We start from the raw sequence: 20,268 nt of genomic DNA on the forward strand, positions 1-20,268 counted from the left end.
TTCGCAGATACAAATTCCACGATGGGTAAACTATTCCACAATTGCGCATATGAGTATATGTGTGCGCACAAAAAGCGATACCGCAACTTCAAGCCACCTACTAGCGGCAAAAGAAAAGTTGCGCCTCTAAAAACGCTAAGTCTTCTACGACTTGGCGCGCTACTAGTAGGAAAACTAGCTTCCATGGTGCAGACTCACTTAAACATGTCGAAATACAAATTATATCTATGGTCCGATTCCGAAATAGTTCTAACCTTTTTATAAAATTCACCCCACGCGTAAAAATCCTATATATCTAATCGAACGGCGCAAAGACTTGACTTAGTAGGATCGGCCAACATAATTGCCTCCGAAAGTCAATTAGCCATTCCCATATCCACTCTATGAAACAAATTTATAATTCAAATAACTCTTCGATATGGATAAACATGGATTCAGACATGCCATCCGCTCCGACGCCAACCTTTCGTTCGGCTATCCTTGTCCCACGCCAAGCGGCTGCCCCAGTTGGAGCTCCCCGAACACCCACTGCTGCCACACCAACGGGTCCTCGTAGTGGAACGCGAGCACTCCCGTCAACGCTCACACCAGCAGCAGATCCACAGCGCTTTCGATTGCCATCTCATCAACAGCGGCCTTAATTGAAAGGCACCTACCCACAACACCCAGGAGTGTACTTCGGGAAACCAGTGCCAGATAAGTATGTGGCCTCATCATACCATGCTACACCGAACCCCCAGACACGACATCGGTCAACCTTCTGGTGGCTAGCACCGGGACGACCATCAAAAAGCCGGGATGCACGATCCCGTCGACAGCCGACTTCATCATCATCCCGGATCTGGCGACCAAAGAATGGGACGTCGACACGACGCCAGCAACGAAGGTCGCGAAACTCAGGTCTCAGCACCCTTGTAGCCACGTTCCAGCAACTGCAACGACTTCTAAGCTGAAATATTTGCCTAGGGGGGGCCTGGATATCTGCATGAGCCTCAGTCACCGAACACCTAACCACAGCAATAATCCAACGTCAACAGCACTTTATATGCACCGCATAAAAATATACGTCACTAACTCGGTACATTCATCATACTCACATCCACATCACCTACAATCAACATCACACATAACTACGATACCACTGCATTTTACACCACAGCCAAAAGTGAACAAAAGAGACGGGAAAACAACTTCGTCACTTCCTTTTTGCGATCCGCTGACGAAAGTTACCATTAGTCATTAAGGTAGACAAACAAAATTCACATTTTGAATTTGTATCTTTACAGCCGCCGTAACATTGCTCAACACTAGTATGTAGTACATTGCCGCTAGTGTCAGCACTTGTTTTAGTTGATATTATATATAAAACTATTATGTAGGCATTCTTCGTGTACAAGTTCTTTATGGATAAATCAAAGAAGAAATTTGCATGAAAAATTTAGTTTTATTAAAAAGTTCCGCGACGACACAATTAAAAACGAAGACAACAACGGTAACGACAAAAACAAAAACAGTATAATTTGTGTCACAAAAGCGAGCAGCACGCACATTTTAAGAAATGCTTTTATGGAGAGGCAACACTCGCACACAGGCAATTGCGCGCAAACAAAACACACATGCATATAAAATGAAAATGGAAAATAAAAACGAAGAAGATCATGAAGAAGAAGAGAGAGGCAGTTGCTGGTATATAGTAACCTGCTGCTAAAGAATCACTTTAGTTTATTTACGAGTGCAAAAAGTAAGTAAGTAAATATGTGAAACAAAAGCTAATACACGAACTTTCATATACTCTTCATTCACACTCTACTTCACACATACTCTTCATTCACGCATTGTCAAAAGCTGCTTATTTGACATCGTTTCTAATTTGATATCACTGCCAAACTCATACGGTTATGGAGAAAACTGTACTCAACATTTTTCTCATCAGCTCCGTCAAACTCGCAAATACCCTCTCCGAACCGTTCAGTATCAGACAAGATTTAAGACAGGGTATTTCATCTTGTGTGCCTTCTTCAAATAAATGAGGGCAAATGTAATACGTGCCGGTTATTTGCATCGCGCTGTGCATTTCTACGCGACATGAATCTCATGAAAGCGCTGGTTAGACCATGTCGTGGGCAGTACCTTTGGTTTGAGACACATAGGTAAACGAAGCCAATGGAAAAACCATGTCAGGACAAGAAAACTCAAAAAACCGGCCCAATTGATACATAAATTTTCTATACAATAGATCATAAGACCCTTACAAATCTTTAAAGCGCTCTGAGCCTATCACAAATTTTGTTAATACGGCTAATACACATTTTAGAATAATTTTATTTAAAAAATGATATACTACTTATTTTTAAAAGGATTACAAATTCAAATATTAGTTTGTCAAAAAAGTCGTGCGGTATTTTCGCTAGTTGGTGCTGAGAGCGCGTAGTTCTAGTTTTATTCGTTGGAGCGGGTCATGCTATACCTTTTTGGAAAGCTCATTTCACACGCTAACACGTGCTTGATTAATTGTCGATTCTTTTAAGTCGTTCGTGAGTTATAGCGTCGCAAACATGGAGCAAAATAAAGAAAAAATACGGCAAATTTTACAGTACTACTACGATAAAGGCAAAAATGCATCTCACGCCGCCAATAAAATTTCTGCAGTTTATGGACCCGATACAGTTTCCATTTCCGCCGCACAAGGATGGTTTCAACGTTTTCGTTCTGGTGTAGGGGTGGCCGAAGATGCGCCACGCTCCGGAAGGCCTGTCGTCGAAAATTGCGACAAAATTGCTGAATCGGTCGAAAGAGACCGGCATAGTAGCAGCCGTAGCATCGGTCAAGAGCTGGGCATGAGTCATCCAAAAAAATTTTATGTACAATTGAAAATACCGCAAAAATACCGAAAGCCTCTTTTGACAACCTAATATTTTTAGAGTGCAATGAAGATTTCGGTATTTTTCCGGATAAACACAAGGGCAAATAATTACAATCAGCGTAGAAGACGTAGCCAATTGAGTTATTTCCTCCGAAAATCTTAGCATACTTTGTGGCACGTGTAGCCGGTTTTACGCATTCAGCGCACAACACACTGCAAAACATAAACACCTCTCATACATTTTGTCCCGGCGCGCCATATTGAATGCATTATAATATGCATACATGCGCATACACGCGCACGCTCAACGAATTACCTTAGATATTATATTTAATTACAACGCTATGCAACAGCTCACACTGGTGCAGCGGCGGGGCGCTGAGCAACTCAAGGGTGCCACAAATATATTAAGTACGAGCAGATGCATTACTTGTGGTACTGTGGATGTGGCATGCCGCTGTTGTTGCCAAATACGCGTATCTGTTATGTTGTGCAGGGCGGCGTTATGCGCCCGCACATGTCTGTGTGTGGGTGTGCGGACTCGGGTGCCGTAGACACGTCAGCCGGATTTGCTTTGCAAGAAACAGCGCATTTTAGCTGAGTGCAGGCGTGCTGAAAATATTGCGGAAAAATTATTAAATTATTATTTCGCTGACAGGAGGAAATTTGTAGCCGAAATGTGCATTAGGTGAAATAAACGAAAAAACACAAAGTTAAAAATTAAAAAAAAGTAGCAAACAATTGATAAATGAGCGCATTAAAATTTTCGTCCAGGCGGTTGAAATTTAATCGAAAGATATTGTTATTAATTTTGTAATATGAACCTCGAATCAAGAAAATACGTTAATATCGACGCCACCGAAGTTATAAGACCCTTCAAAATTATAAATGATTAGTTACATAAATTTCCCCGCAGATTTCATTATTATTTTAGATAATAACGCATGCTAAATTTCACTAGTTATCTCGTCAACTCAAAAAGCAGCAACGCGGATTGTCGTATGGAACGACATGGCGCATTTTACGTCAAGACTTTAAATTGAAGTGTACAAAATACAGCTTGTACGGAAACCGAACTCGCTCGACCTTGCCAAGCAACATTGCTTCTCTCTCCTAACTCTTGAAAGGTTTCAAGAAGATCCGTCGTTACTGAGACAATGTTTTTTCCAGCGATGAGGCTCATTTCTGGATCAATGGATGTAAACAAGCATAATTTGTCGGATTTGAGAAGAAATGCAACCTTTTTTTCTATAGAAGGGGGAAGCATCCCACTCTCAACTCAAGGTTCTCCCACGGAACCACTGATTAGGTATTACTTCGTGGGAGGGACAGAACAAGTCTCCTCTATTATGCGGACTGACGGACGCCTAATTTGTTCAAAAACTCTTAGTTTTGTCATTATGGATACTGACGCTTCGCTGACAGCTTTCCAATTATCAGTCAACTGACACATGAGTACCGTTAAATTATCGATAGCAAAACTACCACCGAGTGTGGTATTCCTTGTATTTGAAAATCGAGGGCAATAAAAAAATACATACTCAGAGTCTTCTATATGCTCTGTACATGTCGGATATTTCGGACTAATGTCATTGTGGAATCTGAAAAGGTGGCTTCTAAAGCACCCATGTCCACTAAGTATTTGGGTCAGATAAAAGTCTAGGTCCCCATGGCGTCTGTCTATCCACGAGTGGATGTCCGGTATCAGTCGTTGGGTTCAACGCCCTTTTAATGAGGAATTCCACCGCTCCTGCTACATTTTTATGCTTTTGTTCCTCTGCTCTGTCTTTGCTGATCCTGTTTTAGGCGCTGATAGATGATATAAACGCTCGAGTTCATCTCCCTGGATGTCAATGGTCGGCATGCTGGCTAATACTTCAGCGGCGTCGGTTGATGTAGCCCGGAAAGCACTTATTATATTATACTGGTACTGCGTATAGTATTACGGAACTCATTGCTTTCGCTATTAAGAATCGCCGGTTGGAACGCACACAGCCTCTATTGGTCATCATTCTCGATAGGGGATTATAAATTTTGTTTGTCTTGGCGGAAGAATACTCCAGGTGTTCTTTAAATTTTAATTTTAAATCTAATATTACTCAGAGATACTTCAGCTGCGGCTGCGAAGTAATCTCGTACTCCCCTATGGTGAGCTCTATTTGTTCTTCTACCTTCCTGGAGCTTATGAGCAAAACATCAGTTTTTTGCTCCGCCAGTTCCAGACTCACAGAAGAGAACCGATGGCGCAGACCATTTAAGCACTCATTGCATCCGTTTCTTTGGTCGGCCAATTGTTTGGCCACTGCTACCACCATCAGATCGTCCTCATATGCTATAAATTTCACATCTTTTGATTGCTGCCTACTTAGCACCCCGTCATATATGAGGTTTCATAATAGTGGGCCTAACACTGACCCTTAGGGTACTCCACTCGAGATGGAGTAGCTCTTGATAGCTTCGTCTGTATCAAAAAGCAGCTTTCTTTCAAAATAGCTCAATATTCAGGGGCGCGTATTTCATCCAGGGCTTTGATTATGTGTGCCCATTTTGCATTATTGAAATCCAAGGTAATCAGCGCGCAGTACTTTTTTGTGCCACCTTTCTACCTTTTGCCACTTACTGCACATTTCGCAGTATCAACGACTTAGTAGTGCGTCAATAGTGGTTCTCTTTTTTATAAAGCCGTATTGTCTCTCTGATAATCCGCCGGCTTTCTGGATTGCTAACTCCAAGCGGTTTCTTATTGTACTTTCGTACACTTTACCCATTGCGTCGAGCATACACAAAGGTTGGTACGATGAAGGTTCTGCAGATGGTTTCTTTGGTTTTGGGAGCAGAACCAATCGCTGTATTTTCCACGCGTCGGGGAACACTTCTTCTTTTTTTTTTGATGCAGGCCTGAGTCGAACTCCTGTTGCTTCCAGCTTCTCTCTCGGAAAGTGTTTCTGCTAAGAAGTTCAGCCTGTCGGGAGTACGAGATTTGTGCTATAATCGTCAAATGATCGCTGTTTTTGTATATGTTGGACACCGCCCACTTAATGTGCGAAACATTTATAAACATAATGTCAATAACAGATCCTTTATTCCCTTTTTGGTACGTATTTTGTGTTCCGGTGTTCAATATTGTTAGGTGCGTTTGACTCAGGAATTCTTGAATTAGCCGCCCTCGATGGTCTGCTGCCCCATGCAGTTTACCAAGCATTAAAATCACCCGCTATTATAATCGATGTTTTGCCTCTGGTTTCAAATAAAAGTCTTAAAAGGAAATTTTCGAATTCGGTGATTGCTGCGCTGGGACGAGCATAGCAACTTACAAGATATATAGTATATAGTATATTCGCCCATGTGAAGCAGTTATGAGCTTCTCTGGAGCAGGTCTTAAAAGGATGACCTTTGCAGGACCATATTGCTGCTTTGCCAGATTGTCTGCATTCCATGTGCTTTCGGGACGCTGGGAGTATTGTTCATTTAGTATGGCGACATCAGTGTTCTCTTCTATGACTGTCTGTTCTAGGAAATCCTGAGCCGGTGCACAATGGTTAAGGTTTAACTGTAGTGTCCTCATTTACATACTTAAAGATTGCATCATCTCGAGATACTTTGGGCAAATCGTACTCAGTACTGAGTGCTCCCCTTTGCAGAGCTTGCAGCTCGGAAGGTTTGTGCATACCTTTGCTAAATGTCCCGCGGTTCCACAGCGTGTACAGTGGGAAGATCTGTCTGTCGAGCTGCAGCAATTACGCACCATGTGACCCAGGTGGAAACACTTATAGCATCTGGGAACAGGCGAATATTCTCGAAGCCGACAGATCGACCACCCAATTTTTATTTTCTCTATTTTAAGTGCGGCCTTGGCATCTTGAGCACGCATGAATACAAGTGCTATTTACGTGCCACTACGCATGTTTCGCAGACTTTTTAAATTCGATATCTCCAGATTTTCGATTCCGCACTCTCTTTTTAGTGCTGTGCAGATTTCTTCGGGAGTCGTAATTTCATCCATTTCGGCAACCACCCCCTCCAGGACGCTTTGGAAAGATTCGGCTTTCGTTTCTGTTCGATTTTTTAGTTCAATAAGTAAATCTCTCTACGACAATTGCGGCTTTTCATTCAATTTTTTTTTTGCTTTTTGGTAGGTGGTAGATAGCCTGGTGCCTCTCGCATTCTTTTAGGGGTGTTATCATCTCTTCCAATGGTGGGTACTTGCGATGATTTTCTTATCATAACTCTTCTCGCTCGATTTGCCAATTTTTCCGCTTTGGCATGTAATATCACTATGCTGCTTACTAATTCGGGCATAGCTTGGTTAATATGCCTTTGGCCGGCCATCATCATTTCTAATTATTTCATTTTTTGCTCAGGTTGCAAAAAATGCTAAGCGTTTCGTCTTTTTCAATCTCCTCAGGTTTACCCTTTTACTTTCTTGGCTAGCAGTATGCCCTCGCTTATTTGGTCCAGCAGCGGCGAACTTTTCATTTTTACCATAGGGCGGCGTTCTCATTATTTTGGAGTTCCTTCGGAAATGATTCTCCGGTATTAGCCCAATACTATTTTCAGAGGCCAAACTTTACTACCTAAAAAAAATATAAAAAAAGGAAGAACAGCTGATTATTGTGATTTCGATGGTTGGCAATTTGCAAAGCAAAAGGAAAACGAAAACACGAGGCGGGGAACAGCTGATCGATCAAAACAAAAAACGGCACAGCAAACATATTATTAAGTGCGCGTTATTAGGAGGGGAAAAGGCTATAGTTGCTACAATGTGCCCAAAAAAAAAAAAAAAAACAGCGGAAAGGTAGGTCCGCATGAAATATATAATATGAAAAAAAAAACATTGTGTACTTATCTTTTCCTCAAGATTTGGTCTCCACAAATGTGGTTACCTATCTTGGATGTTTTACTTGCACAACCACTATTCACAAAGTTTTAGGATCGCAAAAAAAAAAAAAATACACGTCTGCTTCAAAAGTATGTACAAGTCGCAGTGCCAACATGAAGTGGTAAATGTTTAGTTTGTTGGAAACACAGATTAGCGAGTGACTCATGCGGTTCTTGTATTTTTCTTGCTGGGAATACACGTGTGCAATATTAACAGGAGCCCGAAGTGCGACCTGAAGAGATTCAATAGCTACCAGTTCATCCAAAAACAAAAAATCTAAGTTTGGTGTGGTTTATGGGCGGGTGGAAAAATCGATCAATATTTCTTCAACAATGACGCCAGTAAGAACACAATCGTCAATTGCGACCCTTATAACCAAATATTTGATGCCCGAAATAGAAGCTCGTGATCTCGGCGTTATTTGGTTTCCACAAGAGGGCGCCACCTCTCACACATCGCATTAATCAATGGGTTTGTGAGAGAACTCTTTCCTGTGCCGATGCTTTTATGTCTATGCGGACAAACCCGTTTCAATTCAGGTTTTTTAGCTAAACGTCACGCGTGTAATTTTCCAGTGATCAGACCAAATGTTCAAACGAGCCATCGAATATTGGATCATCTGACATGTAGCCATGGCCAACATTTGAGAGATATAACATCCAAAAAATAAATGCCAAGGAAAGTTCATTCGAGTGATAATAAACAGTGCCCACTAATTTTTAAGTTTCTATTTCGGATTCAAATCAGCTAAAATAATCTGCAGAAGGAACTATTGTCGAAACATGATTGGAATACTCACTGGTCACAGAATGGCGGTAGTACACGCCTACAGAATGGAGCTGACAGATCGAAAGGTTTGCACTCTTCTACATTTGTGCATTAACAAAGGACACTTCACGAATTTGGGGGTTTCAGGTTATGGTCGTAAGTAAGGCCACATCACCTGGAATAACTAGAGACTTTCAAATGCATCTCTGGTGCCGACTCGCAAGTGGTGTCTTGAAAGCTCAGTCCTCTTCTGCTTCGGAAACTTAGCTAGCGACCACACTTGAAATAACCAAACAGATTCGGCATTTTTGAACGAAATAATAGTAGTACGCTTATTAAACACTTCCAGAGACAGCAAAGATTCTTAATTAAAAGGGGCTCACAATGTACAATAGTTTTGTATATATAGTATACTAAAAATTCAAGAACAACGTAAACTCAGTCCGAAGTAATATCTTCAAACATGAGAAAATAATAACCAACTTGAGAGTCTAGGAGCATGTAGTTATCAGAAACTTCACAAAAAGTCTGCTGTGCAAGTCATAAACCATTTATTTAACGGCAAACCGTTCTTATCTCGAAAAGTATAAGCTAATAAGTTACAGGTTTCAGTTAGTATGCACTATATTGAGCCAACGGTAATAGCACCTCATTCACTCAATTCTTCTGTTTGATGAATTCGATATTATACAAAAGGACACCCTCGAAAACAGATTATTCCAAAAACTATCCAATTTCAGGAATTTTTTAATCTAGCGCCTCCTGGTGGTGCCATCTATATGTATGTCGACTGGTGCGTTAGAATATGATATCTTTATCGATTGTCCAGTGAGAATTTTATGATATTTCATTGATTGGAAGTAAAGTTACGTTTTAAGTGTCAGTATGTTTGTATGATCGGTGCGAAAATGAGCTTTGATCAAAGGAAAAACAATACATTTTATTTTAAAATTGGTAAACCTTTTACCGAAACGTTTCAATTTATGAAACAAGTTTATGGCGCTGATTACATATCACGTAGCAGAGTGCACGTTTGGTTTCAACGTTTACAAAGTAATCATGAGGACATAAATGACAACAAACATGCCAGCCAATCAAAATCCGTGATCACCCGAAAATCTATCAAAACTGTGCGTGAATCAAAAAGTAGCCGAAATCATCTTTAAAATTCATGGAAATGGAATTGAATATCTCTAAAACGATTTATTGTGTTTTGACCAAATATTTGGGCTTACGAAAGGTGTGTGCTTGATTTGTTATGCACAAATTGACTGACGACCGGAATCCAACATTCGAACGACGATTATTTTCGATTTTTATTAAGTTCAGAAGTTACTAATCACCCGCTCCCATTAGTTTTTTAGATCCATTAACTAAAGATCACCTGAAAGTAACTTCAACTTTTATTGAAAAATCATTGTCGAAATTAAAATTAACTTCGTTGCACCGGAATTAATTTAAAACATTCGCGAAGGTGCCAATAATAGAGCTGCCAATAACTCACTTACAAATTAACTCACGCCATGCACATAAAGACAGAGTCGGTAAGAATGGCTGTGTGATATTAGGTCTTTGACGAAAGCGGTAATGAATTAAGAGACTACAAAACTCAGCATTGTTATGGAAACTAATTGGCCCACAGTGAAGGAAGAAACATATTAAACGGATAGTGTAAAAATTCAGTGCAAAGATAAGCTACAACTATGTTTATAAACCACCAGAAGGCTCGTTGGCAGAATGTAGACCTTTGTTCCACAGTAACAACCATCGAAACTACTACACTACGATTTGTCTCTTATTTCCAAACCGTTCAGAATCAAAAATCGTTAGACTCCTTCTTTTTTAAGTTTCAAAATTTTCCAATTTTTTTATAGATGAGACTTTTTTTCATTAATCCGCTCGTGTTTAGTCAACTTATTTAAGGAATTTGTTGGACGAAAACGAAGATAGACTTTCAAAGTAATCGGATTATTGTTACAAATTCTATGCTGTATGTAGACATGGAGCAGCACGGGCAGCTTGTTATTTGAACTTGAGACGTACTTGAGTTTTAAAGTCTATGCGGAAAAACATTGACTAAAACCTACACCTTCTACAAGTCAAGTGATATGTAGGAATGTTCGACAAACTTGAAAGATTTCTTAAGAATATACATTATTTTTCGGCTAGAAATATGACAAAACTTCAAAAAATAAAAAAAAAAAAAATTGTGAACCTTTAGTATGGTTATGGTAATAGTTTGCATCTCTTCTTAACCATCAAGGACATCTTTCAGATTATTAATTTCACCGTGACATTAGGACTTAAGACCAATAGCATTTCTGCGGAATAGCACAGTCTGATGAACCCACCAGATCAAAGTCGAACTTCACTCAGGTTTAGCCTATGCCAGGTTACGAAGCTGGGTATATTTCGAGTGAATCGGATCACTAAATATACAAATTATGAAAGTTTACAAAGCTCAATAGATATCGATAACAGAAATAAACTCAACTTAAAGTTAAAGACATCTATGCTTGTTTCTTCAAGATTTACAGGTTCCATTTTACTAGTTTCAATGACGTAATATGTGTATATATATATAAGTGTGAAGGACCCACAAAATCAGAGGCGAATTAACGCCGATGCCATTATATGAAACTGGGCCGAATGTAATATCAGGAGTGGATAAAATCAATCTTCAAAATATGCAAGCTTACGAATTAGGGCTCACATCGAAAACTAATGTGGATAACATCTGTGACAAACTAGTAAGATCTGTGCCTTCCGACAGTTCCTTCAGGTTTAAAGAATCCTATTTCGAAGAATTCAGTAACGACCGACATGTGGACATCACTTCAGAAAAAGAGCTTTTCTAAATTTTTCTTAAAAAGTCATTTATTCATCAGTTTGCCACATGGCACACATAACAGCCTATCGCATCACCGTTAATTCCGCTGGCTTTCGACTCATCACCCACGATTTAAACTGTACTTCCTCATTGGCCCATTGTCCTACTTCCACATTGGCCCGGAATGCATAACCAACATGCCTTTGAGCAATATATGTTTTTATATACAAACAATTACAACAACATGTGTAAGAATAAAATCTGCGTGAAAAAATGCGGCGATAAAGAAATGGAACGAAACGTACAAAAGGAGCGAACTGATAAAATGACATGGCAGCAGTCTGTTGACAGCCTCAATTGAGGAAGCGCTGCTGGTCATCAAACTACTATTGCGAAGTCAACAGTTGTTGTTGCTTCTGTCGTTATTGTTGCAAGTGTCACTCGAGTGCTTGTGTGGTGCATAAATATAATGAGTAGTATTAAAAGAATGGACAGCCAAACACTTGTTTATGAACGTATGAATAAACACACATACACATACACATATATACGAGTATATGCTTTTAACCCGCCACTGCAAGCAGCAGTGCTCATTCACACCTCGCTGACTCAGCTCCTCACTTCGCTACCTAACCACTGCTGGATAACCACTTCTCTTTCTCTCTGCTTACTACCCACTCTACGCCAAACACTTTAACAAGTCATTTTCCCGCCTCACTCTCATCATCCTTTGACTCTCTTGAGCAGCTCAAGCACCATAGTAGTGTACGGACACACACATAAAAGCCCTTGAAGATACCCAACAACAACACCACTAACAACAAACCAGCGGACACTCACTGAAAATGAAGTCTCATAGTGTCGTTTACTATCAACACCTACTATAGCGCGCACGCAATTATTAATGCACACATGTACGCATATACAAATACATACACAAACATATGTATATGTATATGAGGATTCAAATGCTCATTAACAAACCAAGAGCGCTGTGAAGTCGCGTGAGGCAGTTATAAGCTTTAGTGGTTCGATATAAACAATTCATCCGAATTCTTTGTTAACATTATTTAAGACCTTAAAATACCCAATTTTCACGGTTGCCGGTGCTTATACGCAAGATATATTACATCTTAAATTGAGGACACTACCGCGTATGAGCTACAGAATTGCAAATGGCAAGGCATTTGAATGAATTCACACATTCAGAATCAGCAGAAGTTAACTATTTCCAGAAGTCTATGAGATCCACCTGAAGTATAAAACCGATACCAAACTAAATTTAATTCATTACTAACAGACCCTTCGGGGAAATAAACTTATAAATTACATATTATCATATAAAATTATTTAATTTTGGACTAATTCATAAGTAAGAAGTATTATATAAACAGCTAGTTCCGTAGGGACTAGTACACAAATTAAACAGCTAAAGAATAACAAAGTTATATATGTTTGAAGGGTAATTACTAGTTTAATTCACAACTAACGTTTAATAGAGCTAGCTCTCTCCTAACTAGTTCCATAAAGACTAGTTCATAATATAATCAACAAAATAATAAATCATTCATGGTGTAACAACTAGTTTATTTTCAACATAATTGAATATAATATTTTATAAAACTACTCACATGTATTTTCGTACAGCCTAGTTTACAAAATATACATTAAAAGAACAAAATTATTACTGATGGTAGAAAAACTGGTTTATTTTCATGTCATTTGCAACTTGCACTAATTAGTTTATTTATTTTCAACATATTTGAAGACAATATTTTATAGACCAGTTCACAAATAACTTTACAAAATATACAATAAAACAAGAAAAAGGTTTATTTTAATATTTAGATATTTTTAAGAAGAGTTTTCAGAAATCTTTTTAAAAAGTTTTCAAAAAGCTTACCAAAACGCTATAAAAAATATTTCTCAAAGACCTTATACAAAAATTTCAAAAAAAATTTTCAGATATTTTTTACATCAACCTTAAAAACTCCCAAAACGTTTTCACAAAAGCATTCAAAAGTCTTTCTTTAAAACTTGCGTAAGGAAAATTTACCACTTTGAAAAAAGTGCTCATATGATCGTCACACACTGAGACCTTGTAATGAAATTCTTTAAAAAAAAATTTTTCGCCTAGATTATCTTAGAAATCTTCCCGAAAATGCTAATAGACCTTCTCTAAACCTATTGCTTTAAGCTTAACAATGACACACCTCCCATTTCTTCTCTTATTGCCACCAATCCGATATTTAATGACTGCATTGAAATAGGAAGTCTGGCTTCAGCAATAATAAATAGCGCCTTAATTACGGCTATACAGCTGACGTTGCAGACTATAATTTCTGTGAAACTAAATTTAGCGACTAATTTATGTAACAACATTCCAAGGACTGCCGACTGTCGGCGCCATAGAAATGTCATTGTTATAAAGCCAAATTTATGACTTAGCAACACTTGCACGAATATTACACACACACGGTATATTATGTAGTTGTATAGATAGTCGTGAGCTGCTACTTTTAGTTCTGAAATTTGTTAACCAAAGAACCTCTGTATGGTCCGCTATTCCGCTATAAATTTAGCTGAGGGTTAAGCAATGAAAAGTATGTTACACCATGCATGTAATAAAATTATGTTTAAATTTAATTACGACAAAGGCAACCACAAAAATTAAAGTGGTAATATGTATATTATAACATAAATGTGAATTTGTGCTTGAGTGTGTTTGTGTGTATACGTATGCGGATAAAGCTACTGCGCGTTGTGACTCTCTATCCGAAGCGAACTTTGCAATTTTTCAGCTTACTCGCTTAGCTTTTTTAGACATCTTTTGACTCAAATTAAATTTCCTCTGTTTTTACTACAACTGCAAGTATGTACTTCTATGTCTATATATATATTATGTAATTCTTGTGTGAGCACATATTATAAATACATAAGATTTTGCTCGAATGGCAATTCTCTCGCTGGTATTCGTTTTCATTAATTTACTTCCACTCTACATACACTTCTCATGCTCCAACTGTCTGAAGTCTACTTTGCCGTCTTTCAGTCCTCACTTTGCTTTTATGTGACTTGCAAGTATTCCCACCTTTTTTGAGATTCTCCATTTTCCTCAGTAATCTACTCTTCTTTTTTACCTAGGCCGCTTGCTGCCACACAATTAAAATTATCGCTGTGTTATAGTGACAGCCATGAAATTAAATATGCTGTAGTGTCAATTTCATATTAATAAATTTACTCAACTGCACTTTAACAAGTGGGAAAAAACCCGAACAAAAATGCAGCACAGCTTTATTGCGTCAGAGATAATATGCAGAGGGCGCGTAGCTCATCGTGGTGGCGGTAAATTATTATTAATTTATTAGTGTTAAGCCCATTTTTCTATTTGCCTTTGGGCTTAAGCAAAAAAAAAATAATTAATTGTTTTGCTTTCATTTGTAATAAATGAGACACCTGAATTTAGACTTGGTATTAACAGCCTAAATGTCTGCTATATTATACGGAAAATAACAGACTGAAATTTTACTACATAGATATTGTTGAAAAATTTTGAAACATCTTATGCCTTTTAGTTATCACGCATTGCATAATTTTATGAAAGAAATTTTGTGTTTTTTCGTAATCTGGAATATATCATCATTAATATTTCCTGCTTTAAATATTGGATTGTAATACACCCCATATATGACATACAAAATTATGCATACAAAATTTTGTATCAACGCATACTCTTCGGCGTCACCACTGCGTATACCTAATACATCTTATAGATAAAACGAACTGACACTGCGTATGGGTAACCTGAGTCCCAGTATTCTGAGTACTTTCTTGATTGGTTGTTTAGTGTAAACGTCGCACAGTGGCATTTCGGYGGAAAAAATAGGATTTTTCCACTTTCCAATTTCAAAATTTTAATGATTTTGTTTTGTAAAGAAATATTTGGATAAGAAAAATTCAACAAGGTTTTTTATAAAAAGTGAAATTTTATAGTTAAAAAACTAACCGAAGTCTGTCTCTTATACACATCTAGATGTGTATAAGATAAAAATATTTTGTTACACTTTAAAAAAAAAACTCTTAAATAAAAGTAGTCAAATGAAAGTACAAATTTTGAAAAACTACAAAACGTTTGGTTTAAAAGCAAATTTAGAAATTAATATTGCCTTCTTTATTCTGAATCACTGCATTAAGACGTTCTGATACGCCTCGAACCAGATTTTCTAATATTTTCATTGGAATAATGTCAAGTTGACGCTTCATCTCTAAGAAAAATTATTCCAAGTTTGTACCGCTGCGTTTTGGTATTTTGGTATATTTTCATTTTCATTCCTCCATTGTTTTTAAGTACGCTATCTTCACCAAATTTTAAGAAACAGCCCCAAACTATGAGAGAACATCCTCCATTCTTCACTGATGATTGTATGAACTCCTTTTTTCCCACTCGGAATGGGAAACAAAGGTAATTTTTTTGCGATATACTTTGTTTTTAAAACCAGATGTTTTTGCTTTTTTTTATTGTAGCGTGTATACAAATTTTGGACTTTGGACCTCCACCGTATTGAGTTTTGCATGTCTTTCCTCTCTTCGAGTATTCAAAAATCTTTCTTCTTCCCTCTCTGATCGAAATGGAATATTTTTCATAAATTTTTTGATACGTTTTACCCCTCTTTCCATGTTCTACAATTAAGATCCGATTCTCTACAATTTTTTTATATTTTTTACTAAGAACAGAACAAAGAAATTTTCAACATAACAGAAATTGGCTTAGTTTGATTTTGCTTTATGCATTTATTCTTAAGCGAAAATGTAGGAAGTAAATGAATGATCTGAAATTGGCAGTATATATAATATTACATTTATACTTCCATTTGATGCCTAGTGTATCAGAAAAGCTACTTAAACTGAGAGAAATATAGATTAATTGGAACTCTGGTTCTCTTTTCTTTTATGCATATTTTCCCAAAAAAAGTTATTTACTAAGAAATTACAAATTTTATATCTTCCTCTTTACTGGCGTAGAAAACGCTTACGCGGTAATAGCCGAGTTAAGGGGTCAGAAAGGTAATCTTTTTAATTTTTTTTTTTTTTGCCTTTTCTGTTCCCTATACCCTTAGAATTAAAGTAGAAACCTACTTTACTATTGGAAAAAAGCCCCACAATTTCAGTACCTCAAACTTTAAACGTGTTTTATCTATCACAAACTTTTTTGAATTGGTGGATAAGATTCCGGTTGAACTACTCAACCGATTTGCTTATTTTTTGTTTTTCAAATCTTTACAAAACGCCTAGCTATGGGGAAAATTATAAAAAAAATAAACTTTAATTCCTTTTTTATTTATCAACATTCTTTCATGATTCTTGTAGGGACGATAACCATTCACGTACTTTTTAAGAATAAATTGGGTTTTTGTGTTTCAAATGAACCAAACATGAGAAATCGTGTCCGACAGAGAAAAAAACACATCTCATTCACTCAGCCATTTCTCCGATATATGTCTTAAAAAATTCCGAAATTTTTTTTTTTTTATACATGAGTATATGAAAAAAGTTCTATTGTAGAATAAAAACTTCTATGAAAAAAAAAATTTCAAAGACAAGGCCAGATTAGCCTACCGACCCGTTAACAACAACGCGTCAGTTGTTTCTTCGTTTCGGAAGGTTCCACCAATTAGAGATTCCAAGCGAAGATAGGCGGCCCTTCTCCACCTGGTCCTTCTCCGTCCTCTCCTTCCCCCGACAAGTACTGCGTTGATTAGCTGGTGCATTTTCATCCATTTGGTCGACAGGACCCAGTATAATCGTACAACTCATACAGCTCATCGTTCCATCGAATACGATATTCCCCGTGACCACCGTGCTGAGAACCATAAATCTTTCTCAGAAAGGCAGCTTTGAAATGGACGAAGCGGTGGTGAGTGTTGATTGTCCTTTTTCGGGTCTTTGGAGAAGTGTTCCCTCCATAATTTAAGTACGCTCTGGGCATAGGTGACTAGATCACCTTTGGGAGTTCTACAAGAGTATGCTCCGGTCTTGAAACCTTCTGTAAGCCGCCTCATTTTTTTGAATTTGATTTTCGAGCTTTACCCTTGTTGGCCAGCTTGTCAAGCTCATCATACTCACGCATTTCGGCCTCTTTTTTTCTGTCTGCAAATGCGTCTAGCTTCCCTCTTCAGTTCTCGGTATCTATCCCTCCCACACGTGTTGTGGTCGATCGTAACGTTGCGACGTCGGCAGTCTGTTTTCTCTCCGCTGCGACACGGCACTCCTCGTCGTACCAGCTGCTCTTTTGCACTTTCCGAAAACCAATGGTTTCGGTTACAGCTGTACGTAAGAACTTTGAAATACCTTCCCACAGTTCTTTATACCGAGTTGTTGACGAATGCTCTCAGAGAACAGAAGTGCAAGCCGAGTAGAAAATCGTTCGGCTGTCTGTTGTGATTGTAGCTTCTCGACGTCAAATCTTCCTTGTGTTTGTTGGCGTGCGTTTTTGCTGCACAGAGGCTGGTGCGAATCTTGGCTGCAACAAGATAGTGGTCCGAGTCGATGTTAGAACCTCCGAGCGCACGCACATCTAAATCAGTGGAGACGTGTCTTCCGCCTATCACAACATGATCGATCTGGTTAGTGGTTTTTCGCTCCAGAGACAGCCAGGTAGCCTGATGAATCTTCTTATGCTGGAATCTAGTTCTACAGGTAACCGTATTTCGGGACCCGGCGAGTCGATCAGCCTCAACCCTTTTGGGGATGTTTCCTCATGACGCTGAATTTACCTACTGTTGCGCCAAAGATACCTTCTTTGCCCACCCTGCCGTTAAGGTCAGCGAGCAAGATTTTGACATCATGGGGAGTGAAGTTCTCAAAGGTGCGCTTCCACCGCTCATAGAAGGGATCTGTGGTCACATCGTCGGGGCGTGAGCGCAAAACAGAAGTTTATTGAAGAACCTCGCTTTGATGGGGATTGTGGCTAGACGTTCATCCGCCGGAGTAAATGATAGTACTCTTCAGGGTTTCTCTAAACTAGCGCCCCTTATATGGCCACTGTAGTAAATGCCACAAGGGTCTGTTAGCACAGTCAATCAACCAGCTGGGCAGCGGCGCCTTCCCAATTAAATGACCCAACTTTCCAGGTGCATGTCCTCAAAAGAGAGGTCTCTCATCCAAGGCAGTTGATAATTTTTCATTGGGGGCGTTTTTTACGTGTGGGGTCCCAAACCCAGCGCACAACCCACTGTAGGGGATGTTTCGCCTTCTCACTTTGGCAAACAGATGTTCGTAGGCTACCTAGAGGATTACTTTTAATCGTTTCTGGCCACTCCCAGGTGAATGACGATCAGAAAACTCTCCTCACTTACGAGAAATTCTACACATCCATCCTCTAAAATGTATACACCCAGTATAAATCTAACGCGTGCTCCAGACTAATCCATGATCAAACATATCCGCCAGAACACTTTATATATTCCACTTATAGAAACATATGTATTTCTACTTCATAATTTATAAATAGAAACCACTCAACGATCTCATACACAAAATCTCACCAAAATCTATTGCAGTTCTTAAGTTTCTGAAGGGTAGCGCTCAATATTATCGGTTAATGATTGTTTTGCTATCATTCTTATAGTTTATATCATGTTTTTTTTATCGAAATATATTTGAATTTAACACCAAATATAAAAAAATTATTTACTACTAAATCGCTATCTACTCTCTACTTTGTAAAAATAAACCATGATTAATTACACACGCATAACCTAATTCTCAATATTCTATGTTTACGTTTGTCTCAAATAGGGATTTATACAACTTTTAAGTTTCTCTATCTATGTACAACGTATATTGTATTGTATATTGTACATTGTACATACGTATACTTGTGAACGTATGCGCATTCAATCTTACAAAAGTGAAGGAATCATTTTAATAAACTCGTAGAAAAGTTATGCATTTTGGTGGTTAATAGTTTTATAGGTTCTTCACGCAAAACTCTTTATATATTTGTGGTATTTATAATATATAATATGTATACAAAGTGTTCATATATGTATATACAATATATAAATACCCGTTTATAATTTTAAAGATATTTTCTACTTGTACCATAATAGTAATTTTTAAGAATAAAGTTTTATTACTGGCTAACATACAGCCAAGAATAATGATACTAAGCTGAGTATATAGTTATTGTATTCACAGTTTATGGGAAATTTCATATGTGGCAACTTTGCCCGATATTTGACATTTAAACTGTGAACGCACAATTAGTGTTTTTGTTTCCTGGTAAAGTGGTAACTTTGATCAGCTGACTATTCTCGTTTAGAAAAAATGGAAAGCAACACAGAAATACAGAAGGTAAACGCAATTCGCAATATTTTTAAATATAAATATGAAAATATTCTGCCTATAATTGTTATATTGCAGGTTGTACATAAGCGTGTTCGAAAGGCTCCCTACAGAAAGTGGACCGACAACGAAAATGAAAGTTTAATCAACTTTTTGAGGGACAACAGGCCACTAGAGAAACCAACGGCCCAACATTATTATAAAATATTTTTGAACCAAACTGGCAGCGACTTGCATTGGACTCTGGTGCGTTGCAAGGTAAAAAACTTAAGATTGCAGTACACCAAGGCCAAGTCCTGGCAAAATGCAACGGGAAGTGGCACCATGGATAATTGTGACACTACCAAAAGTAGGTTCTACACATCATAAATTTTTAAATGTATATATCCTACAAATAYACTTCATTTTTAGACGCGATCGTAAGGATGTGTCCCCGGTACGATGACTTARAAGACATTTTTGGCTATAGGGAGCTCRCTTCAAACTGCCTTGTATTGGATACCGAGGACATTGCATGTACTGGTTCACCAGAAGTTGCCACGTCCTCTGATATAATCGTCGAGGAAATCGTGGCATTACCCG

The 20,268-nt window shown here is 38.1% G+C and overlaps 1 protein-coding gene across 1 annotated transcript; it reads left to right on the forward strand.

Moving 5' to 3' along the window:
* Positions 1-19,657: 19,657 nt before the first annotated feature.
* Positions 19,658-20,268, forward strand: LOC108976875 (the record flags this gene model as incomplete). Its single annotated transcript, XM_018946258.1, is given in 3 exon segments — positions 19,658-19,695; positions 19,765-20,035; positions 20,098-20,268. Coding segments are annotated over 3 exon segments (469 nt in total), but the record flags the coding sequence as incomplete, so codon positions are not given.

This window comes from Bactrocera latifrons, unplaced genomic scaffold (genome assembly GCF_001853355.1).
Source record: "Bactrocera latifrons isolate USDA-ARS-PBARC rearing strain unplaced genomic scaffold, ASM185335v1 scaffold_805, whole genome shotgun sequence".
NCBI lineage: Eukaryota > Metazoa > Arthropoda > Insecta > Diptera > Tephritidae > Bactrocera > Bactrocera latifrons.